General features: G+C 41.2%; 1 protein-coding gene across 1 annotated transcript in view; it reads left to right on the top strand.

Annotated features, from left to right (window-relative positions):
• The first annotated feature begins 4,391 nt into the window (after positions 1 to 4,391).
• The window catches only part of chrd (chordin), a 39,799-nt gene continuing 19,849 nt past the window's right edge, over positions 4,392 to 24,341 (top strand). The window contains exons 1-13 of the mRNA XM_063044856.1: positions 4,392 to 4,530; positions 4,847 to 4,950; positions 6,335 to 6,461; positions 6,573 to 6,722; positions 7,345 to 7,459; positions 16,210 to 16,306; positions 16,399 to 16,540; positions 17,166 to 17,306; positions 17,618 to 17,700; positions 18,485 to 18,632; positions 21,820 to 21,926; positions 23,378 to 23,494; positions 23,598 to 23,754. Coding sequence (XP_062900926.1) covers positions 4,392 to 4,530; positions 4,847 to 4,950; positions 6,335 to 6,461; positions 6,573 to 6,722; positions 7,345 to 7,459; positions 16,210 to 16,306; positions 16,399 to 16,540; positions 17,166 to 17,306; positions 17,618 to 17,700; positions 18,485 to 18,632; positions 21,820 to 21,926; positions 23,378 to 23,494; positions 23,598 to 23,754 — 1,627 coding nt within the window. The remainder of the gene's footprint in view (positions 4,531 to 4,846; positions 4,951 to 6,334; positions 6,462 to 6,572; positions 6,723 to 7,344; positions 7,460 to 16,209; positions 16,307 to 16,398; positions 16,541 to 17,165; positions 17,307 to 17,617; positions 17,701 to 18,484; positions 18,633 to 21,819; positions 21,927 to 23,377; positions 23,495 to 23,597; positions 23,755 to 24,341) is intronic.

The following is a 24,341-nucleotide window of genomic DNA, read 5'->3' as shown; positions in this document are numbered from 1 at the left end:
CGGTAGATATCACACTTAAAAATAAAACATGTTTGAATACAGGCCTTAGAACGAGTGTTGGGACACAATGAACAGAAGGTGCATTCAGAGGCTGAAACCGTTCACTATCTAGATGTCACTTCCCCTCGTGTGAGGAGGCGACAGTGATAACGTATTACGGAATAAATCTCTCTTTTCAAGTTTTCTGAACTCGGGGATAGCCTGCACACGCTTCCAACACCCTCTGTGTTGTGCCGTGGGCATTTAATGAAATGTTTATTGTGTGTAATGGGCGCATTATCGCTCAACTTTTAAAACTACTTTGCGATGTGTATTTATCTGAAACCAACAGCTGAGCCCTGAGCCCAAAGTGGCAACAGTCTGCAGTCCAAAGAAAATGTCATCCTTAAAGCATATGTTTTCACTTCGTGGCCTTGTACATCGAAAATAGTTGAGTACATTTTGTAAAACAATGTCACGGCTGACTCGCACTCAGAAATTCCCCGGTTTATTTATTAACAGACTCTTAACGGTTCTGGACCGCTCAAATTGAATTTCAAAGGGCACTGGTCGGATTTGTTTTGCGACCTCTTGGGCTGGGTTTGCCCCACACAAAGACGATGCCTCTTTCTAATTCATCAGAAGTGACGGAGGCGGGTGTGTCGTTGGCGGTAATAGACGAATTCCTGCCACTGCCCTGTGAATTTCTGGAGCAAATATTTGACCCCGCGCTCTCTCCACTTGTGTGGCTTTCACATGGAGAGTTCGCAGCTGACACCTTGAAGCACCCTCATTTGCACCTCTTCCGACCCGCATTTCCACGCGGAGCGGAGCACGTGATCCTCATGGGTGGTGAAAATGTCAGAAATAACATCCAATTACAATTTAGTCAAAATTTTAACGAAATCCCAAATTCTGATACTTTGCCTCCGAATGGCCAATTCACAAGTTCACGTACAATGTTAGGCTGGTCATTACACCGTCCATTTACAAAATGTCCTCTTCAACCTTCACTGTAGTTGTCCAAAACGAATCTCTTCAATTTTAAATATATAGTCGAGTCCTATTCCCAATGGCCACAATCATAGGAAAACGCAAAATTTTCAGGAGATCTTGCTTGGCGTATATAGGATTTGAACTGACTACATTCGGCCAGTCATATCTTTAATTCCTGCGAATCACGGAGCGGGTGCTATCCTCATTATCTCAATGTTATATTCTAATACATGGCCTACCAGTTCCGTGGGCCGTTCTCCCCCAGATATGTGGGATTGAACTAAAATGCCAGATGTGCCTTCGCTCTGCGTTCCCTTCGAAATATTTCTTGAATCATTTCCCCCTTTTTTGCATCAATGTTGCAACATTGCCGCGGGGCATGTGGTTCATAACATTCGACAAACGTCTAAAATATTACTCGAGTCATAGCGGTCCCAAACATGGCTGTTCTGAAGTAATTAGATTTCCCAGTCCCTCATTTGGTGAGGATATTACAAATAAATTAAGGCAACGTTTATAATATATTTATAGCAATATTTCATGCAGTTGGAATTTAGAATGACAGATGCAGACGGTCGCTGACAGCGGGGTCTGTTTGTGGCGTGAACGCCTTTGCTTTGGGTGAAAACTTTCTTCAGTATTCGCATGAATGTATTGGTTCAGACAGAGGAAGTTAATCTCTCTCTCCCAGATCCTTGGATCAAGATACAGTTAATGGCAAACGGTTGGTTGAGCGGCTGGAGAGGGTTGCAGCGAGTATCCAGTCTGACAGCGGCATCAATAAACTAACATAACTATGTAGGGTCAAAATTACAGCCAATTCCGCAAGTGTCGACGGAAGTCTACGTGCATCCTACACCAGATATCATCTGTGACTGACTGAAGTAACTATTTGGCCTTGATCTTCTCAGCCTGTCTGCAGGCTCCTCATGGTCGACCACATATTCCCCGAACCATTATGCAACCATTATGAAGTTTCATTAACCTGGTTCCCAGTCTAAACCATCTAATCTTGGTCCTAAATTCAGGCGCTCTGCATTGTTAAGTGAATCCCCAGCGATGTTATTTGGCTACTTTCAGATTTCCCTTTGGCCTGCAGCTCACCAACGCTTCTCAGATGCCCGCAATTTTAAACATTGTTATCCTTACGTGACCACCTGCAAACTCTTCCAACCCTCCAGATGTCTGGGTTTACTTTGGAGTTAAATGTAACAGCAAAGATGAGACCATTGTGGGTCATTTTCAAACGGTAATGATCACGGGAGAAAGTTGTGTCAATGGAAGTCAGTCGTTTACAGGTACTTAGTTGGAGGGAATGTCTGCGCATTCTAGTTCTGACAAATTAGGCTTGATAGAAGGGTGGGTTGGGTGTGGTTGAGCTGGGTCTGATATTAAATGCTCGGGTTTTATTGTGTACAGATTCAGTTGGGATACCATGTGGTCGTTTGGTGTCCCGTATCTTGGGCATGCAGTTGACGCCTGGACCATGACACAAGAAATTTCTCAATATTTAAGGCAGGTCGAACGCTGGTCCTGGGAAGAATGGCTCTTTTCATGATACTGCCTTTAACACCGATAATAGAAGAGGTATTACATTCTTTGGCGAGCTGCGTTCCTGAGTTAAAGGACCACTCTGTTGGCATTAGATGCCAACCCCGATATATGATGCACAAGCGGGAATTTGTATGTGCAAAATGCAAGTGAGCAATCGGAATCTTAGCAGAAATAATATGTTCACTGAGCGGGAAGAAATTTTCCATTCAGAATGTAGGGATTGAAAAAAAGTTGCGCAGCGCTAATGAGAATATTTTAAAACAGGCCATGTGATTATAATCATTTAAGTGAACTTTTGTGAATGATTGTTATTGTTTTTTGTTATGGGTAAATGTGATTATTACTCAATTATCACCCTTTAGCAATCATTCTTCATATTGGGTTGGACGATTTGTTCCTCCCCAACTCCATGTTGTCGGAACCCGCGGTATGAGAAAAAACGGCAGGATGGGAAAAAGATGGGAATTCCGCTCAGTGTTCAGGACGTTTAAATACTTCAACATAACTGACGAGGTTTCTTTTTATGTGTAATATTCTGAGGTAGAAGACAATGAAAAATACAAATTTGTGTAATGTTTGCATTATAACATGATTTCCCACATTAGACATTGTATATATCAGCTAGTTGTTTGAGTTTTTGTTGTTGGTTCGAATGTATGCCATATTAGTTCCTTGATTTCTCGCCGATGATCACCAAGGCGTTTCAAAACGCGGAACATTTCCGCGAACGAGCAAATTCGTTATTATTTGTAACTACGCAATCGGCCAATTTCGGAAGCCGACAAAGGTATTTTTTTCCATTAATATCTGGAAAATCGGATTGATGCAGAATCTAAATGAGTTCTGACTCTCGAGTCCAACGTCAATTTATTCCAGCTCCAACTGTAATCGTGAGTCGTTGGAGACTTTTCCGGGATTAGAAATATTTTTATACAAGTATTTTCAACAGCGCTATCTTTGGCGATTGTAGGTAAGATGAAATAGGCTAACATTCAGAGAATCGCAGGAGCAAATTCCAAAACGAAAGTTATTCTAAGCTTTAGGAGAATGGCCCTTCATCAGTATTGGCACCACGGCACCTAATTTAAAATCCTACTCTGCAATAAGGAACAAGCAAACATACTTGACCATCTTTTTGCCAACCTACTGGTTGAATACACCTAATGGCCTCTAAAATTCGGATCTTAAATATACGTAAAACTATAAAATTCGGAATAGTTGTTTGTATTTCAATGCCTTCGCATGAAAAGATTTGTTCCTCTTTGCCAACAGGTATACAGTATCTAAGAAAAGAAGGATAAAGCCAGACAATCTTTCCAGTAACACAATCAAACAAAATGTACTTTGCAACTTCCTTGCCTTGATTTCACAGACAATTTAGTGTTCAGTCAATCTTGCTTTGGTTTAGACAAATGCAAAACACTGCCCGAGGGCTTGTAAAAGTGTATTTCGCTGCTCAATTGATTCAATCTCACAGCGATAGTTCTCAGTTTTAAAATACACACTTGGTTCTCGGCTCCGAGCGGCCCCACGTCTGTTTTTCATTGTTTTAACACTTTCCCAGTGAGTTTGAAGAGGGTCCCACGCTGTGTCTGCTAATCATCTTTCTATGAGTCGATTTGAATATTCCAGTGATTAAGGCTTTGTTGACTTTGATGCATGTCCACGGCTTTGTTAAGACTATATAAAAACAGGGGAGTCCGCGTACAAGGTAGTACTAGAAGGTTGGAATTCGTGTAGCCACAACAAACTTTCGCAGCTTTCCAGAACTTCTCAAGGCCTCTCAACGGTCTGTTGTTAGTTGGAAAGGACCGTTTCCCTCTCAGAAATCGAATTATCACTTACTGGATACAGTAGACACAATGAGAAATCTTTATCTGGTATCTGCGTTACATGTAGTGTTTTTGAAGTTGATATCTGAAGCAGATGGCTTCCGACCGAAGATTCAGCCTTTGCCCATTCAAGCAGAAGATGACCTCGTCCATTCTAAAGGAGTAGCAGGTAATTCTCTCTTGAAACCTTTTCTTCCCTGATCATCTTTCATACAGTTCTGGGGCAACAGAGTATAAAACACCGCATTTTCTTGCTATAATAGTTTTCCTCTCGGTCTTTCGGGAATAAATCTTATTTGGCATTAGTTTTGATCTTAGATGTTTTTGCAAGAAGATTGTCCCTCTTCCTAACCCTTTAATTAGCACTAATGTCAGTTGCATGTGTGTTTAATAGAGGACGCTGTTCATTTCTGGATGTGAACACAACGTATTTGTATATACTGGTGAAAGATCGGGACTTCAGATGTTCTGTTGTCACCCTGCAGGTTGCTCTTTCGGTGGGAAACTATACGCGCTCCGGGATACCTGGCACCCAGACCTAGGACAGCCTTTCGGAGTGATGCACTGCGTCATTTGCCACTGTGAGCCGGTATGTATCTCGCCATATCTCGATGTTTTTAAAGCTGCATTTTGCATTTTTCAATCGTTTTCTTTGGAAGAAAATGCCCATTGAGTTCACGTGTATAGATCATTAGTGCGTTACTTCCTGTTACTTCCGTGTCATTCGCACTCTCCAGCGGGCTTTCCTCAGTACACGACGCATAATCCCTCCGTTACTGAGTCCGCTCTGTGAAACATTTACGTTCACAGAATCGTGGCACTGAAAGAGGCCAGTCGGGCCATCGAGTCCATCTGCTGATCGATGTACTCTACGCACCCCCCCCCCATCCCGTAAATTATTTTATTTTAGCGCCAATCCTATACGCTTTGGGAAGCGCTGATGGTCCTTACTTCACCCATCAAGCAACCTCTCAACTTTCTTTTTCCCATTCAGAACAATTCCATCTGCTCCATCTAACAGATGAAATGCCATGTCCCCAGAAGCACTCTAGTAAATCTCTCCTGCGCCCTTTCCAAGCTCATCACTTCCGTTGTCATTCTATAAGATTCTATTCTCTGAACGTGTGTTCTCTTCCATGGCTTCTACGTCTTGCAGAATTCAGTCTGCAATGCCATTCAGAAGAGACGAAGAGATTTCCTTCAGAATTATTTTTTCGTTAGTGGGTGTTGACACATTGCAATCACGGTCTAGAAACAAACCAAGAACTTGGAAACACGAGGAAATCTGCAGATGCTGGAAATTCAAGCAACACACACAAATAATGCTGGTGAACGCAGCAGGTCAGGCAGCATCTATAGGAAGAGGTACTGTCGACGTTTCGGGCCGAGACCCTGCATTTTTTGTGTGTGTTCCAAGAACTTAGATGAGTTTTCTGTGAATGATCCGAGAGTTTCTGTTCAATAAATTCAGCGGTCAGTGTTGAAATTATTTCATCTCTGTCCTCGTCAATTCGTCACTTCGCCTAATCCCTGTTTTCCTTTTAACATACTATTCCACGCTTAACATAAACCGATTTTACTCAACAACCTTTCGTGCTAGTTTGCAAATTGCGCGCAATTACTTAAAGTATTATTCGCCTATTAGCTAAAGATCATGAGATACTTAAAGAGCAATACACATTTCCGTTTTAAGGAAGGCATTCAGCTCTCCGATTTCCATTACTCACCTCGCTAATTAGGTGTTTTTTTTACACAGATGAATGTATATTTGATAAACATTCGCGACGCTGTATAGCTGCCAATCAGACTGATAGTTAATTCCCGGGCAAATGTGGTCACCCTGAGGAATTACACAGGGCAACAGAATAACTCGTGAAGATTAAACGAGTGGAATATTTTACCAAGATAACGATTATTTCTTAGTTTGTAATACATTTTCAAATCTAAGATGTACTTTAATTTTTTTTTCAAAGCAACGAAATCGAAGAGGCAAAATTCACGGCAAAGTAAGTTGCAGAAATATCAAACATGACTGTCGCGAGCCTCCCTGTCACGACGCGATATTACTGCCCGGACACTGCTGTAAAACCTGTCCCAAAGGTGAGGATATTTCGCTCTCGTCGTCAATTTCCAACCAAACGAAACTTCTAAAAGAAGCCATTGCCCCAGTTTTCCGGAAATGACTAACCCGCCGTGTTTTCTAACCTGCAGAAGGTACCAGCAGCTCAGAGAAGGAAGCTGACCTCACCCTGGACGGTTTTGAGTATTTCCCTCTGGAGAAGGAGGATGACCTGCAAAAAAGTCACAACGACCGGTCATACCTCACCTCCGAGGATATTTCAATGGACGACAGCCGGACAGGTACAAATCATACATGCCCTCAACCATCAGGATCTTGAATAAACACACACAAAATGCTGAAGGAACTCGGCAGGCCAGGCAGCCTCTATGGGAAAAAAAAGTACAGTCGACGTTTCGGGCTGAACCCCTTAATCAGTCTCGGTCTGAAACGCCGGCTGTTTACTCTTTTCCATAGATGCTGCCTGACCCGCCGAGACCCTCCAGCATTTTGTGTGTTGCTTGGATTTCCAGCATCGGCAGATCTTCTCTTGTTTGTATCTTCAGTCACGTTCACTTGCTCATCACTGAACTGTTCCCACAACCTACACCTCATTTTCGAGGACCCTTCATCTCATATTCTTGATATTTATTGCTTATTTATTATTATTTTTCTTACTTTTTGTATTTACAGTTTTTTTTCTACACTGATTGAACACCCAAGTTGGGTAGTCTTTCATTGATTTTTTTATGGTTATTCTATAGATGTATTGATTATGCCCACAAGACAATGAATATTGTATATGGTGACATATATGTATTTTGATAATTTACTTTGAACTTTGAACTTCACGTGGTCAATGAGGCAGCATTTATCTTTGGTGCTTGTGCTGGGAATTCACCGGGCTCTGCACTTCCCCTGCAGATTTTGTGGCCTTGCTCACGTCAACGACCGGCCAACTATCAGCGTCCCCAGGAGTGGCTAAAGCTCGACTCACTCTGGTCAGATCCAACCTGGTATTCGCCATTCATTATGAAAGGTATTTTAAATGGGCACGTCGGGGAGGAGAGCCGTGGAAGGAGGAGATGTGTGAGGGAGGAAGGTCGCAACTATCCATTTGGCACATTGTTTAGCCAAAGTCAATGAGTCTTTGGATGCATCCTAGTACCGTGAGCAAAACTTACTAGAATTTTAACGATAATAAATGAATGTTAAATAATAAAAAAACAACTTAAATTTAATGCCCAAGTGAGTGGGTGCGGCCTCCCATCTCATAGCATAGGCACTGAATTGTGTGGTCTTCACTGTGGCAAATTCCATACTGGTTGTGCACCTCATGGATACTAGGCACAGAGAAGAAAGCCAGGGGATGGCCTGGGGAAGTGTTTAAGCCACCAGGGGAAGTCAGTGTGGATTGGAAGGACTAAGACCACCACTGCCACCACCAACTCGGACAGATTCCGCTCTGCCCCCTCTGACCAGCTCAGACCGGAACCAGATTCTCTTTGATTTTGATCACCATCATCCCCTGCACGTCAGCAAACACATGCTGTAACCTCCAGGACAGGAAGAACAACGGACCCCTCCCACACAAGGTGAAATCTTGCTCTCTGTTTCCTTAAGTCTATGTAATGGCGGCAACTGGGAGAATGGGAAGGTCTAATTCAATTTGCCAAGGCTGCTTCTGCTTTTATGTATCTCTCTTAAATCTTCTCTGCACCAAAGAAAGTGACCACAGCCTAAATAATCAGTCCTTATAACTAGAATCATTTAGCCCAGACAACATGGTCATAATTCTCTGCAGACCCAGTGTTCCTTCATTGGTTTCAGACATTTTCCATAGTTCAGGTATATCCCCCTTGCTCTTCTACAGCGTCTCCCATAAAAAGAGCAAAGCATAATTTATCCTGGCCCATGATCTCCCTCTGCACTTGTCCCTGTGTGTTTCCTTCCTTTCCCAAATACACTTCCTTCCTTTCCCAAATACACTTCCTTCCTTTCCCAAATACACTTCCTTCCTTCTCCATGGATTGAATTGCACTTGCCAAAGATTATCCACCAGGCTCACACGTTAATGCCTTCCCATAATCCACAGTATTCCACCTTGTTAACAGCCACAGGCATAATTTGGCAATCTTTGCAAATTTCTCGGTCATTGCTCTTGGGGCGGCACGGTAGCTCTCTACTGTACAGGCGACCTGGGTTCAATTCCCACTGCTGCCTGTAAGGAGTTTGTACGTTCTCCCCATGATGGTGTGGATTTCCTCCGGGTGCTCTGGTTTCCTCCCACAGTCTAAAAGTGTTCTGGTTGGTAGGTTAATTGGTCATTGTAAATTGTCTCACGATTAAATCCGAATTATCGGAATAAACTGGGCAGCGTGGCTCGTAGGCCCAGAAGAGCGTACTCTGCACTGTATCTCAATAAATAAATAGATTTACCATTACACAACTTAAAGCACTGAGTCTTGAAGAACCCCACTGCAAAAAGCCACAAGAACGCATTTAGATCAACACTCTCTGCTTCCTTCTACCGAACCATTGGGGTTAGCCTGTCATCTGCCTTGGATCCCAATGCTAAATCCTTACACTAGAAGTTAAGCCTAATGGGTCAAATGTGGTTGTCATTTAAGAGATCTGAAAATATGGGACATGATAAGGAAATGGATATCTCAATCTCAATAATGTTTAAAGTGGACAGGAAATTAGAATAGTTGACAGTAATATACACAATCAAAATAGTAAATTTAAGAGTTTTTAATTTTGGTATTGAAGTGCGAGGTAGTGTAATTCAAATAAAAAAGGGAGAACCTATCTAGGATTGATTTGGTAAACTCCTTTGGCCAAGTATTTCCACATTAAAGAGAGTTGGCACGGACTTATCGAGGTCAGGTGCTGTTTGACTTATCGTTTTGCCTGTATCAAGTAAGTCAGCAGTAGAAGTTATTTAATAAGGTTTAGTGAATGAAAAAGTGAGATCAGGCATTGTAAGGTAACTTTGTGATGGAAAAATAATTATTTGAGAATTGGGATAAGGAAATTAAGGAGTAATGATTTGTGAACTGATTTAGGGCGAGGGGTCGCTTTATGGTCTGCATTGAGCCTACAATGCCACTGAATGCGTTAATAATTTGAAAGAAGGAATAGAGCTCATATTCATGTTTTAATGTACACCTTAGTTAGTAGGGACAAGTTGTAGAATTGAGAGAAGTAATTTGCAATGTACAAAGGAACATAAACTGGGTCATCATCATCATCATCACTATGTGCTGTATCCCAGGACATCGGCGGTCATGCCCTCATGACCATGATTGTTCTTGGCAAATTTTACTACAGAAGTGGTTTATCATTGCCTTCTTCTGAGTGTCTTTACAAGACAGGTGACCCCAGCCATTATCAATACTAATAGAAACATAGAAAGCCTACTGCACAATACAGGCCCTTTGGCCCACAATGCTGTGCCAAACATATACTTACTTTAGAAATTACCTAGGGTTACCCATAGCCCTCTGTTTTTCTAAACTCCATGTACCTGTCCAGGAGCCTCTTAAAAGACCCTATTGTATCGGCCTCCACCGCAGTCGCTGGCAGCCTATTCCACGCACTCACCACTCTCTGCATTAAAAAAAACAACTTACTCCTGACGTCACCTATTTCCAAGCACCTTAAAACTGTACCGTCTCGTGTTAGCCACTTCAGCCCTGGGAAAAAGCCTCTGACTACCCACACGATCAATGCCTCTCACCATCTTATACATTTCTATCAGGTCACCTCTCATCCTCCGTCACCTCAAGGAGAAAAGACCAAGTTCACTCAAGCTATTCTTGTAAAGCATGCTCCCCAATCCAGGCAACATCCTTGTAAATCCCCTCTGCACCCTTTCTATAGTTTCCATATCCTTCCTGTAGTGCGGTGACCAGAAATGAGCACAGTACTCCAAGTGGGGTCTGACCAGGCTCCTACACAGATGTAACATTACCTCTTGGCTCTTGAACTCAATCACACAGTTGATGAAAGTCAATGCTCTGTATGCCTTCTTAACCATAGATTCAACCTGTGCAGCAGCTTTGAGTGCCCTATGGACACAAACTCCAAGATCCCTCTCATCCTCCACACTGCCAAGAGTCTTACCATTGATACTATATTCTGCCATCATATTTGACCTACCAAAATGAACCACCTCACACTTATCCGGGTTGAACTGCATCTGCCACTTCTCAGCCCAGTTTTGCATCCTATCGATGTCCCGCTGTAACCTCTGACAGCCCTCCACACTATCCAGAACACTCCCAACCTGTTTGTCCACTTCCTCATCCAGGTCATTTATAAAAATCATGAAGGGAAGGGATCCCAGAACAGATCCCTGAGGCACACCACTGTTCACCAACTTCCATACAGAATATGACCCATCTACAACCACTCTTCTGTGGGCAAGCCAATTCTGGATCCACAAAGCAAGGTCCCCTTGGATCCTATGCCTCCTTACTTTCTCAATAAGCCTTGCATGCTTTGCTGAAATCCATATACTCTACATCTACTGATCTACCTTCATCAACATGTTTAGTCATATCCTCAAAAAATTCAGTCAGGCTCATAAGGCATGACCTGACTTTGACAAAGCCATGCTGACTATTCCTAATCATATTATGCCTCTCCAAATGTTCATAAATCCTGCCTCTCAGGATCTTCTCCCTCAGATCCTCTGAATCCTCTCCCATCCCCATTGATGATGCAAAATTCATCGCCAGAGGTTCTGCAATCTCCTCCCTCACCTCCCACAATAGCCTGGGGTATATCTCGTCCGGTCCCGGTGACTTATCCAACATGATGCTTTCCGAAAGCTCCAGCACATTCTCTTTATTGATGTCTGTATGCTCAAGCTTTTCAGTCTGCTGTAGGTCATCCTTACAATTGCCAAGGTCCTTTACCGTACTGAATACTGAAGCAAAGTATTCATTAAGTACCTCTGCCATCTCCGGTTCCATACACACTTTTCCACTGTCACTCTTGGTTGGTCCTTTTCTCTCATGTTTTAACCTCTTGCTGTTCATATACTTGTAGAATGCCTTGGGGTTTTCCTTAATCCTGCTTGCCAAGGCCTTCTCATGGCCCCTTCTGACTCTTCTAATTTCATTCTTAAGCTCCTTCCTGCTAGCCTTATATTTTTCTAGATCTTTAGCATTACCTAGTTTTTTGAACCTTTCGTAAGCTTTTCTTCTTGACTAGATTTACAACAGCCTTTGTACACCATTGTTCCTGTATCCTACCATCCTTTCCCTGTACCTATGCAGAACACCACGCAAATATCCCCTGAACATTTGCCACATTTCTACCATACTTTTCCCTGAGAACATCTGTCCCCAATTTACGTTTCCAAGTTCCTGCCTGATGGCTTCCTATTTCCCCTTACCATTTCCCCTTAGTCCAATTAAACGCTTTTCTAACTTGTCTGTTCCTATCCCTCTCCAATTTATGGTAAAGGATATCGCATTGTGATCACTATCTCCAAAATGCTCTCCCACTGAGAGACCTGACACCCGACTAGGTTCATTTCCCAATACCAGATCAAGTACAGCCTCTCCTCTTGTAGGCTTATCTAGATACTGTGTCAGAAAACCTTCCTGAACACACCTAACAAACTCCACCCCATCTAAACCCGTTGATCTAGGGAGATGCCAATCAATTTTGGGGAAATTAAAATCTCCCACCATGACAACCCACGACAATCTCTTCAGAGATTCCCTGCCAGGTGTCAATGATTGCATAACCAAGACTTGTAATATGCATCAGGTGATCATATGACCATCCACCAACCCCTCCTATGGCTTCATGTGACCCTGATCGGGAGGCAAAAGGTGCTACAACTTGCCCAAGGGTGGCCTGCAAGTTAGCGGAGGAAAGGAGCCCTTTACATCTCCTCTGGTAAAGACCTATCCCCACCACCCAATAAACTGAGTAAGAGAGCAAAACCACAACAGATGGAGTTCAAAGGAGGGGAGTGTGAGACTCCCACCTTGACGCTCTGAAAGGAAAACCCGCAGTGAAGAAAGGTCTTGGCCCAAATTTTTGATGGTTTATTCATTTCCATAGATGCTGCCTCACCGGCTGAATTCCTCCAGCATTTTGTGTAGCTTTGGATTTTCAGCATCTGAGGACTTTCTCTTGTTTAAAATATTTTCTTACTGTGCAGAAACCCAAAGTTGAAATGAGCACAAAAATTCATGTGTCCGGGTGGACAGGTCACTGAATGCCAGTGTAAAAAAACAGAACTAAAAAGTCTGATGGATTGCTAGCCTAAGAGCATTTAAATGCACACAGAGGAAGTGATGCTTCTGTTAAATAGAGCAATGATCAGTTCTCACTTGGAAAACCGTATTGGACACTGAGAATCAGGGGGAAAAAAAAGATATTGGTCCTAGAGGAGGTACAGGATATATTCATCCATGTGATACTGTAGCCTGGGAGATAAATGCTGAGAATATGCACCATAAACCTAGCTTGTGTTTCTTTTTGATCAAAAAGTGTCTATAAGAATAAGGAATACAATCTTAAGGGAAACCATTTCCTGAAATGGAAGCACACAGAACTAGACCATCTGGTGAAAACTGATAAATATTTTTGCACTTTCATTATGGTTGGAGATGAGGAACAAATTTGCTATGGATGGTGAATCAATACATTTAAACACTGAATTTGATAGGTCTCACAAAGAATATGGGATAGAATGGTCTCATAGAATTGAGGTAGGTACAAATTGGCATAATTTAAGTAGGTGAAAGAATTAGCTTGACAGGATATCAGAGTTCACCATACTCCCTACCTCAAATCAATTGTCAGTGAAATACTTGATCAATGGTATCGATCGTTTATATTCAATTTCTCCTATTCCTCTCTTGCCAGACTTTCATATTCTTCAAGTATCAGGTTATTCTAATGGTCATCTTCTCTTGCAGGTAGCACTATTTTACCAGCGTAATCGTCCTCCCTGACCTACTGCCTTCTTCGACCTGTCTTTAAAATTCTTCACTCTAAGCTATCCAGTGGTTTTACACCCACAATTGGAGTAGTTGACAAAGGTGTAAACTGGGTAAAATGTGTAGAGCATAAATCAGATACTCTGAATGTTCAGTGCTCAGCAAGGGCCTTACCTTTGTCCCCTTTCACCCACACCTCTGTGAGTTCTGTGCCTGCCATGATGCTGGGCTCCTCTTCTGTTGTGCCTGTCTCCAAGCTCACTTCTTCATCAAGAATTCCCCAACCCGTACCTTGCACCCCTTCTCCCATCTCCAACCTTTCTTCTCTTCTTGGGCACACCACTCTGGTTCTCTTACTTCCCTGGATCTTTTCATCTCCATTTGCCGATGAGGCGTCAACCAGGTCAACTTCAGCATTCTCTCTCCTCGAACCTTACCTCCTTGGAACACACTGCACTCCATTTTCTCCGTACCAAACCCTAACCTTATCATCAAACCTGCAGACGATGAAGTGCTTTTACTGCGTGGTGGACTGATCTCAAATTTGCTGAGGCCAGGCAGCAACTCTCAGACACCTCCTCTTACACCTCCCTTTTAATAGGACCCACTCTGGACCATCAGGAAACTGTCTCCAACACCTTCACTGACCGTATCAACTGTGGAGAGCTCCTTCCACTGCCACCAAACTCATAGTGCCCTTACCATCAGTGCTCACTTCTACCTCCTACCCAAGGTCCACAAAACAGACTGTCTAGGTAGGTCCCTTGTCTCTGCCTGCTCCTGCTCCACTAAACTTGTGTACTCTTACCTCAACTCGATTCTGTCCCCCTTGGTTCAGTCTCTTCCCACCTACATCCAGCACACTTCTCATGTTCCTGATTCCTCTTAACTTTCAATTCCTTGGTCCTGACCGCTTAATTTTCTCCATGGATGTCCAGTCTCTCTACACTTCTATCCCCCATCAAGAAGGCCACAAAGCTCTCTGCTCTTTCTCAATTAAAGAACCAACCAGTTCCACTCCACGGCCACCTTCCTCCATCTAGCAGAACTAGTCTTCTCTCTCAGCAATTTCTCCTTCGGCTCCTCCCACTTTCTCTAGACATGAGGGGTAGCCATGGGTATTCACATGGGCCCTAGCTGTGGCTGCCTTTTCATTACCTACTTAGAACAGTCCACTTTCCAAGACTTGGTAATACTCCCAGCTCTTCCTGTTACAGTGAAGACTGCATTGGTGCTGCTTCATGCACCCATGTTGATCTCGTCAATTACATGAACTTTGCCTCCAACTTCTACACGGCCCTTAAATTCACTTTGTCCATCTCTGATGCCTCCCTCCCCTTTCTTGATATCTCTGTCTCCATCTCTGGAGACAAATTGTTGTCTGATATCTTTCATAAACCTACTGATTCCCATAGCTATCTTGACTATATCTTTTCCCACCCTGTCTCCATTAAAAATATTATTCCTTTTCTCAGTTCCTTCATCTCCACTGCATCCATCTATACCCAAGATGACGTTTTCCTTTTCAGGACATCAGAGGTGTCCTCCGCCTTCAAAGAACCGAGTTTCCTTTCCTTCACTATTGTTGCTATTCTCATCCGTATCTCCTCCATTTCCCAGGCATCTGAGCTCACACATCTTCTCGTCGCCTTAACAGTGACAGAGTTCCTTTGTCCTTACCTGCCACCCCAAAAACAATTTCTGCCATCTCCAAAGGGATCCTACCACCAAACACATATTTAACTCTTCCACCCCCCACCAACCACCAACTCTCTGCTTTCCACAGGGATCATTCCCTCCATGATTTCCTTGTCCATTCATCCCTCCTAACTAATCTCCCTCCAGGCACTTATCCCTGCAAGCATCCGAAGTACTACACCTGCCCAGTCACCTCCTCTCTTACCTCTATTCAGGGCCCCAAACAGTCTTTCCAGGTGAAGCAACACTTGGGGTTGCATATCGTATCCAGTGCTCCCGATGCAGCCTCCTCTACATTGGTGAGACCCGTCGTAAATTGGGGGACCGCTTTGTCGAGCACCTTCACTTCCTCCACCAAAATTGGAACTTCCCAGTGGGTCAACATTTTAATTCCCATTCCCATTCTGACATGTCGGTCCATTGCCTCCTCTTGTGCCACAATGAGGCCTCCCTCAGAGTGGAAAGCAACACTTTATATTCCATCTGGTTAGCCTCCAACCTGATGGCATGAATAAAAATTTCTCCTTCCAGTAAAAAAGATTTTCCCTTCCCCTGGCCTTTTCTTCTATTCTCCATTCTGGCCTCTTATCTCTTTTCTATCTGCCTATCACCTCTTCCTTCCTTTTCTCTTATGATACACCCTCCTCTCCTATCAGATTCTTTCATCTCCAGCCCTTTACCTTTTCCACTCATCTGGCATCACCTTCTATCTATCCTTCCTCCCTTCCACCCACCTTTTTATTCTGTTGCCATCCCCCTTCCTTTCCAGTCCTGATGAAGGGTCTCGGCACGAAACATCAACTGTTCATCTCCATGGATGCTGCCTGATCTCTTGAGTTCCCGCAGGAGTTTGTGTGTGTTAATCTGGATTTCCAGCATCTGCAGAACCTCTTGTGTTTATAGGTTTTTATAAAATTTGATGTTTCACATACAGATACAAATCTGTACTTCATTAATTTCTTAAGGTTTGCCTCCTTGAGGCTGTAAGATAAACAAGGGAGATTAAGGGAACCAAGCCAATATAATGTTGTTGTTAATTTAGGTTATTATGCTAAATAAAATGATCATTCTGAAATGCATCCCTGTAATCTGAATATTAGCTGTTTTCTTCTGTCTATAGACTCAGCCGCCCTATTAGGGTAAGCTTTCGGGATCAGGATGGGACAGTTTTATTTGAGCATCCAGTTCACAAGATGGCTACACCTCAAAGCAACCTGGTAAACTGCTGATTGTCTTTCACGCATTACCAGCTGGATTCTTTGTTTTCTGGTGCTTTCTCTCTGATGTTTGCATTTGGCCTTGTTTGCAGATCTGTGGCCTGTGGAGAAATGTACATAAACCTTTTATCAAGCTGCTGAAGTCTGATCAGCTCCACATTGCACTGATGACACAGCCACGGTCAAATGCTGGCATCCTAGGCAAAATTGTCAAACACAGAGCACTCTTTGCTGGTAGGTTGATCACCTTTTTTTTAAAAAAAAAACCTCCACTAAGCATTTAAGCAAAGCTTGAAAAGTTTGGGGTGCTTCATGCTTCAATATTCTCCCCCATCGGCTCCCAAAATACTGGAGTTTATATATTAATAAATAAACATATCTTGTTTATAAGATAACTGCAAAAGGAGGGCACTCAACAGCAGCTTCCTCTGCAGAACCAGATGGCTTCCAAACTGAAAATAATATAGGCATCCGTTAGTCTCGTGAGACCATGGATTTGCGCCTGTCGGCCTGGGCAAGGTTGTACGGAAGACCAGCAGTTGCCCATGCTGCAAGTCTCTCCTCTCCACGCCACTGATGTTGTCCAAGGGAAGGGCACTAGGGCCAATACAGCTTGGCACTGGTGTCATCGCAGAGCAATGTGTGGTTAAGTGCCTTGCTCAAGGACACAATACGCTGCCTCAGCTGAGGCTCGAACTAGCGACCTTCAGATCACTAGACCGACACCTTAACCACATGGCCGTGCGCCAACATTAAACTGAAAAAGGGTAACAAAAACTTAAAGGTCAGTTGTAAATATTATTCCTGAAGAGGTACCAAACCAATGTTTTGTATTTTAATAATATGCTTCATTCCCCAGAAACATTCAGTTCTGTTCTGACCTCGACCAACACTGATCACTCAGGACTGGGTGGCATTGCCATGATGACACTCAGCGATGTTGAAAATAATCTACACTTTATCATCATGTTTGAAGGGCTGCTGAAGAAGAGTGAAAAAGGTAAAACCATTTACTACACTTGTTCTTTTTATTGGGTTCAGACATCAGTTCATAAAGAGTTTATGATCCTCTAACACAACTTAACCCTACATTAGAGTAGCCTCAAATGCTATATAGCACATGCATGACTATAAGAGATTTTGTAGAAGGTAATGTTCCACCTACTATGATTTTCATAACTCTTTTCATTTTCACTGTTATTTTCATGTTGTGGCTTTGGCCATTTGGTAAATTGTATTGCAAACATCCCGTTTATCTCCACATAATCTTGAGGTATGCTGCTCACATGCAATTCCTTTGTTCTCTTGCAGACCACAGCCTGGTCCCAGTCCGCGTGCAATTATCATATAGGAGCCAGCCATTGAGAGAAGTCAGAGCCAACATCACCACCCATGTGAGATGTTGTTTTCCCAAATTTTACACTGCAACAGGTTTTAAACACTAAACACACAGGGCATGGATGAAGGAATTATAAATACTCTGCCAAGCCTCATAGTACTTCAGAAACTTTGCCTTGTACCAGAATTCGCATGGGAACATGTGAACACATCACTAGTTCAATTTGTGTTACCATTCTCACGGTTGTAACTATTACCCAAGTTCTGTAACCCAAAACTTCACCTGACTTTGAATCTGGTCTAGATTGCCACTGCAATTTAATTACAAATATTATTTTTTTAGGATGAAATTTTATTTGACAACATTTTTTAAATTCATATATGAGATCTAGATGACATTGGCAAGGATAACATTTGTTGTCCTTTCGAATTCCCAAGTCAAGTATCTACTGAGACAAGCTCAGAGGTCAATTAAGAGTCAACTGCCCTGTTGTAGGTCCAGTGGGGGCTATTACAGGTTTCTTTCCCAAATTGACATTAATGAACCATATGGGTTTTTACAACAGTCTAGTTGTTTCATTCTCACCACTCCTGATACTAGCTTTGAATTTCAGATTTTTAAAATTATTTTAAATTCCTGCCAATGCATTCATGAGATTTGAACTCACATCTGCAGATCATTAATCCAGAAATGTGGAATCTAATTAATTCTACCATGCCATCACACTCTAAACTTTATTAACACTCAGAAAGTTGATTCCATTGAATAAGAAAATCCCAAGTACTCTGATGTTATCACTTTATATTACATTGAGAGAAATGCTTCTCCTCTTTGCCCAGGACTCCAATTTTGCTGAAGTGATAACTGACCTCAGTAACAAGGAGATGTTCCTGCTTTCACATGGCCAATTGGAAATTTCTCTGGAAACTGAAGGCGGAAATCCAAATCGTATTTCTGGAATCATCACAGCCAAGAAAACATGTGATAGTAAGTGGGAACACTTAAGTAACTAGGAACATGAAAGGACGGGGGTGAATTACTGCATAAGTTCTGAAACTGCAGCTCGGCTGAATAACTATGGAAACCATGGGGTAAATGTACTTTATGCTGTTTTGCTAAAGCTTCTGGCACTTTACAGCAAACAAGAGAATCCCTTTATCATTGTCTGCTGTTTAGATGACATGTGTACAAGGTTTTGAAGCTTTGCACTGATGTTAAATGAGGGAAAATTTGGAGTCAACATGCACACAATGATCTCAAAGAATCCACAAGAAAATATCATCAAGGCATCAAAGTCATTTTGTCCAGCAGATGGTGTTATCACAACAACACAATCTACTGAGTTGTGTTGTAACTCAATATAACATGATCCTGGGAACCATCTATCATCCCCATTCCTCTCCTGGGTGAAGAATGGGGATGTTAGTTGGTGCACAAGGTAACACAAGAATAAACCCTGTGATTAATGTAGCAAAACTCTGGAAAATTCTGCTTCAATCTCTGGAGGAAATCAGGGAAACTTTAGGAGATCCTGATAGCCATTGGCATATTATAATGTAATTTGTGATGTCCTCTTCTTTCAGGAACTTCTCAAGTTCCTTTTTTAAAGAACCATAATAAATGGACACCCACCATTGTTGTGCAGGAATTTGTTCCAAAGGACTGAATAAGCAATAATTCCTGGCATCTATCCCAATTAGATTCAGCAAAGCATGACATGTTTGCCTCACGAGAGCATAAATTTGAGAGCTGGATTTTCCTGCCAGAATACCTTCAAAAAAGAAAACATTACAGTGGTATTGTAATAAAAATATTTAAAAGAAAGTAAGCAAAGCTATACACTGTCTTAGAGTTATAGAACAGTTCAGCATGGAAATAGGACATTTGGAACAATGAATCCATACCCTCCAGAGCGCCCACCCATCTAATCCCAATTTCCTTTGTATGGTCCATATTTCTCCAAGTCCTGCTCTCACATGTAACTTTCCAAGTACGTCTTAAATGATATTACTTTACCTGCTTCAACCACTTCCTCTGGCAGCTTGATCCATATACTCACCCACCTCTGCGTGAGTTGCCCCTCACCAGGTCCCTTCTAAGTCTTTCCTTGCTCACCCTAAATCAATGCCATCTTGTTTTGGACTCCCCTACCCTAGGGAAAATACTGTTACTATCCACCTAATCTATGTCTCTGATAACTTTAAAATGTTCTATAAGGTTGCTCCTTATTCTCCTACATTTCGGGGAATAAACACCTATCTTGGCCAACCTCTCCTTATAACTCAGGCACCTGAATCTTGGTAAAATCCTCAGAAATCTTTTCTGCACTCTTTCTAAATTAACCAGGTCTTTCCTATAACAGAGTGAACAAAACTATACACAGTATCCCAAGTGCAGCCTTACCACTGACTTGTACAACTGCAACGTAATGGCTCATCTCCTATATTCATTGCTCAGACTGATGAAGTCCAGTGGGCTACACACCTTTTCTGCCATCCTGTCCACCTTTGGTGCCACCTTCAATGAACTGTGCACAATGATTTCTACATCCCTCTGTTCCATTAGGCTCCCTATTGCTCTACCATTCAGAGTAGAAGTTCTTTGTTGGTTTGACTTACCAAAATGTATCACCTCACACTTATCTGTATTGAAATCCACTTGCCACTCCTTGGGCCACATCCCTAACTGATCAAGATTCCCCTGTAATCTGTGACAACTTTCTTCACTATTAACAACAACTCCTAATTTCATGTCATCTGTAAACTTACTGATCAAGCCTAACTGACCCCAGTCATTCCCATAACTGACCTCAGTGTCTCATGACTAGTCATGGACCTTCATTCTGAGAAGCAGCCTTCAACTACCATCCTCTGCTTCCTACCATTAAACAAATTTTGAATCCATCTAAATAGCTCTCCCTGGATTATAAGGGACCTAACCTTCCAGACCAGCCTACCATACAGGTCATTGTTAAATGAAAGGAAATAGAATAGAATACAACTTTATTATCATTGCTCAAGACACCAAGATTGCAGTGTTACTCCAGTCCATGGAAAAAGGATACTTAATAATGCATGTGGTATGGCTCTCTCTTAAAAAAAAATAGAAATTCCCATAGTTACAGTACATGCAACAAGTGACTTTTTTGGCCCAAACACTCAAAGGCCGCTGGTAAGCTGGGGTGCAGCATTATTCAGCTGCACAACAGCTCTCAGGAAGAAGCTGTTCTCCAGTCTTGCTGTCTTGGCTAAGATGTTTCTGTATTTCCTACCAGATGGCAGGAGTCTGAGCAGACAGAGTCTGGGATGGGATGGGTCTTTAATGATGTTAACGAGCCCACAGTTGGCATCGAAAGCTATAGATTGTCTCCAAGTCCGGTAGTTGTGTCCAAAGATGTGCTGAGCTGTCCTAATCACCCATTCAGTTACCTCTCTGTTTGCTTACAATTTTCACAGTGTTAAGATTTCATACTGTTCTTACAGCATTAGCTCTTTCCCAATTTGAATCACACTAAATTTGACATACTTGTCATGCATTCAAGAGTAAACATTTTTCTAAATATTTATCATTTATTTAATGTGAGATGAACTTACTTTCAGGCCAATTAGTTAGTCCTGCCTATAACATCACATACACAATGATGCATCAATAAGACATGCCTTTAAAAATATGAAAAATGCACAAGGGAAAGTGTCAGTGAGAGAAAATGCCTGCACTTACTGTATATGAAACTTTTCATATAATACATTTTATTGCTCATGAATTATTATATAAAGTCATAATTGTAGTTTTATGGACAAACAATCTTGTAACAACTAGTTCCAACATAAACCTTTGAGCTTCATTGTAGATTTTATTGGCATTCAGAATTGTGTGCTCTCCAATTGGGAAAGTTTGAGAATTTGGCCAGATTTCTGGATATACTTGAACTAAGTTGTTTAAGAAAGGGGGTCATGGCTAACAGAAGAGCAAAAATTTGAATGATCAGTCCTCACTCACCAAGATGCACCTCTCACTGGTTCATAATAAGGTGGTATTAATGTTGACACTCTTTCAGGAATCACAAAATCCAACTGATTTCTTAAATAATAATGAAGTGAAGCACTGATGTATGTAATCCAATTTGATTTAGTATACTTAACGTGGTTTAATGCTATTTTCCCCCTTCTATTAGCTATTCAGAGTGTACTCTCAGGGGGAAATGCTCTCATGCCCACTAAAACTGGTGCCGTTGGTTCAGCAAAGTTTACTTTACATGACAATGGGACTCTTGAATTTCAGGTAAAAAAAAGTTTTATTCCATATTATTGTGTAACCAAGTGCACAAAATACTCATTCTAATAACACAGATACCTCCTTCTATAGAATATTATCTTTCTTTATTAATCTTTTTATTGATTTAAAAGGAACATAAATACAAACAAGGAGAAATATCTCAAGTATATATACCAATAATAATACAAACCGAGATTGAGATAGACATTATCAAAATCATACATAGTGTTAAGCTAGTATATAATATATAATAAAAAAGAAAACAGCAATTCTCCTCTTATCAGTTCATGAAGAGGAAAGAAAAAACTTTGAATTTTAAATGAAGAGGAAAAAACCCACTACACTATATATTTAAAAAAAAAGGGGACTGGGCAGTCCATTCTGAGGATACGACCCAAAAAAAAGAAAGACTTTCTGATCAAATCTAAAACTTCGAAAAAAATTGGAAGAGTAATAAATCAAATTTAATGAAAATATTGAATAAAAGGTCGCCAGATTTGCTCAAATTTAAAGGATGTGTCAAATGTCTGACTTCTTATTTTCCCTAAACTTAAACAGGACATAATGGAGGAAAGCCAATAAAAGACGGTAGGTGGATTAGAATCCTTCCACTTCAGTAAAATGGCTCTCCTAGCCAATAAAGTTGAAAAGGCTATCATATGTTGAGCAGAAACAGGAATGTTTCCTGCTTCCGATGGGATAATCCCAAAAATTACCGTAAGCAAATTAGGTTGTAGATCCAGATCCAAAACTTTTAATAGCATTTTAAAAATGCTTTTTTCTCATGTCTTTTTTTCCAATGTCTTTTTCTCAGTTAGTGGATAAATATGATTTATCTAATGTACACTTTTTTAGATACAGTATTTACAAATTGGGAATTTTTTACGTGGTTTGTTGCCAAATTACCCTTCTGCTTATCCACCTAATATGACAGATGCTCTTTTTCAGTTTAAACCATTTCAAAAAGGGTTGATAGCTATAATCCATAAACGGTTATTGAACTCATGAATGATATCTAATGATAAAATTAAACGTGCTTGGGAATCGGAATTTCAAGAGTCATTTTCAGATAATCCATGGAGTAAAATTTTTCATTTGGTTAATAACTCATCTATTTGTGCCCATCATTCCTTGATACAGTTCAAGGTAGTGCATTGGGCCCATACGTCAAAGGATAAACTAGCGCGTATTTTTTCCAATATCAATCCTATTTGTGACAGATGTAATATTGAGCTGGCCACTTTAACTCTTATGTATTGGTCTTGTATAAAGCTAGATAACTTTTGGAGAGATGTTTTTAAAATGCTATAGAATATTATCTGCATTGTTTAATAACAGAAAATGCATGCATATTATTAATCCTTTAATTATAATTGCAAAGGATTTCAAATATTTGATTATAATAAATCGCACATATTGTTGGGTAGCGCCAATGACAAATGAATGTTATGTTACAGGTACAAGTAGCTGGCACTGCCAGTGAAGTCATAGGGCTCACAATTGAAACAAAGCCTCGACGCAGGCACCGACGAAATATTTTACACGATTTAACTTCAGACTACAGGAATAATTTCGTAAGTACAGTGTTCGTATCTCTTTCTGGAAAGGTAAAATGCACAGTATTCAACAAGTAGCTGTCTGTGTTTTAAGCGCCAACTGGTTTGTTTGTAATTTTAGGCAATTGGAATTAGCAACAGTCTGAATGCCAGGGACGTTCATATGCTGTTACAGAATGAGCTGTTCATCAACGTTGCAACAAAGGACTATGAAGAGGGGGAACTGAGAGGACAAATCGGTTCTTTACTCTATAGTGGCCTTCAAGCAAGATACTATGGTAAGGAAAATAATTATGTCAACAACTGTTTACCTGAGAATGATACCCATTTAAGTTATCATTCTTTCTAAATGCATAATTTCTAAAGTTTCTAATTGAACTGATGTTTTCTGCTCAAATTCAGTGGTTTTATGAACTCAATTTTATCTTCTATAATAGAAACAACCAAAAAAATACACTACAAAATGTGGATTCTGGAAATATGAAATAAAAGCAAATAATGTTGTAAGTTCTCAGCAGGTCAGGCAATATCTGGGAAGAAAGACATAAAGTTTAATAAATAGTTGCCAGAGCCCCATGAATTCTTGCTCTTCCTTTTGTTGGCTACGATAATACCAAGTGTCTGAAGGATAGTCTATTGACTAGGTTTACTTCATGGAATCTAGAGCTGTAACCAATACAATGGATCAAAGAGTAATAATCCAGAAGATCTGGGCAGGTAGCTAAATAACCCAGGAAAGTGCAGAATGAGGGTAGCATAAGTAAGTGTACAACTAGGAGACTGAAAACAGTGAAGAATTGAATTGTATTGCAAGTGGGAATGCATTTCAAATAACAGACTGGGAAAGAGTGGGGCTTTGTTGCGT

This window comes from Mobula hypostoma, chromosome 4 (assembly GCF_963921235.1).
Source record: "Mobula hypostoma chromosome 4, sMobHyp1.1, whole genome shotgun sequence".
Lineage (NCBI taxonomy): Eukaryota > Metazoa > Chordata > Chondrichthyes > Myliobatiformes > Myliobatidae > Mobula > Mobula hypostoma.
Note: the sequence above shows the minus strand (reverse complement) of the source record. Positions and strands in the feature narration are given on the sequence as shown.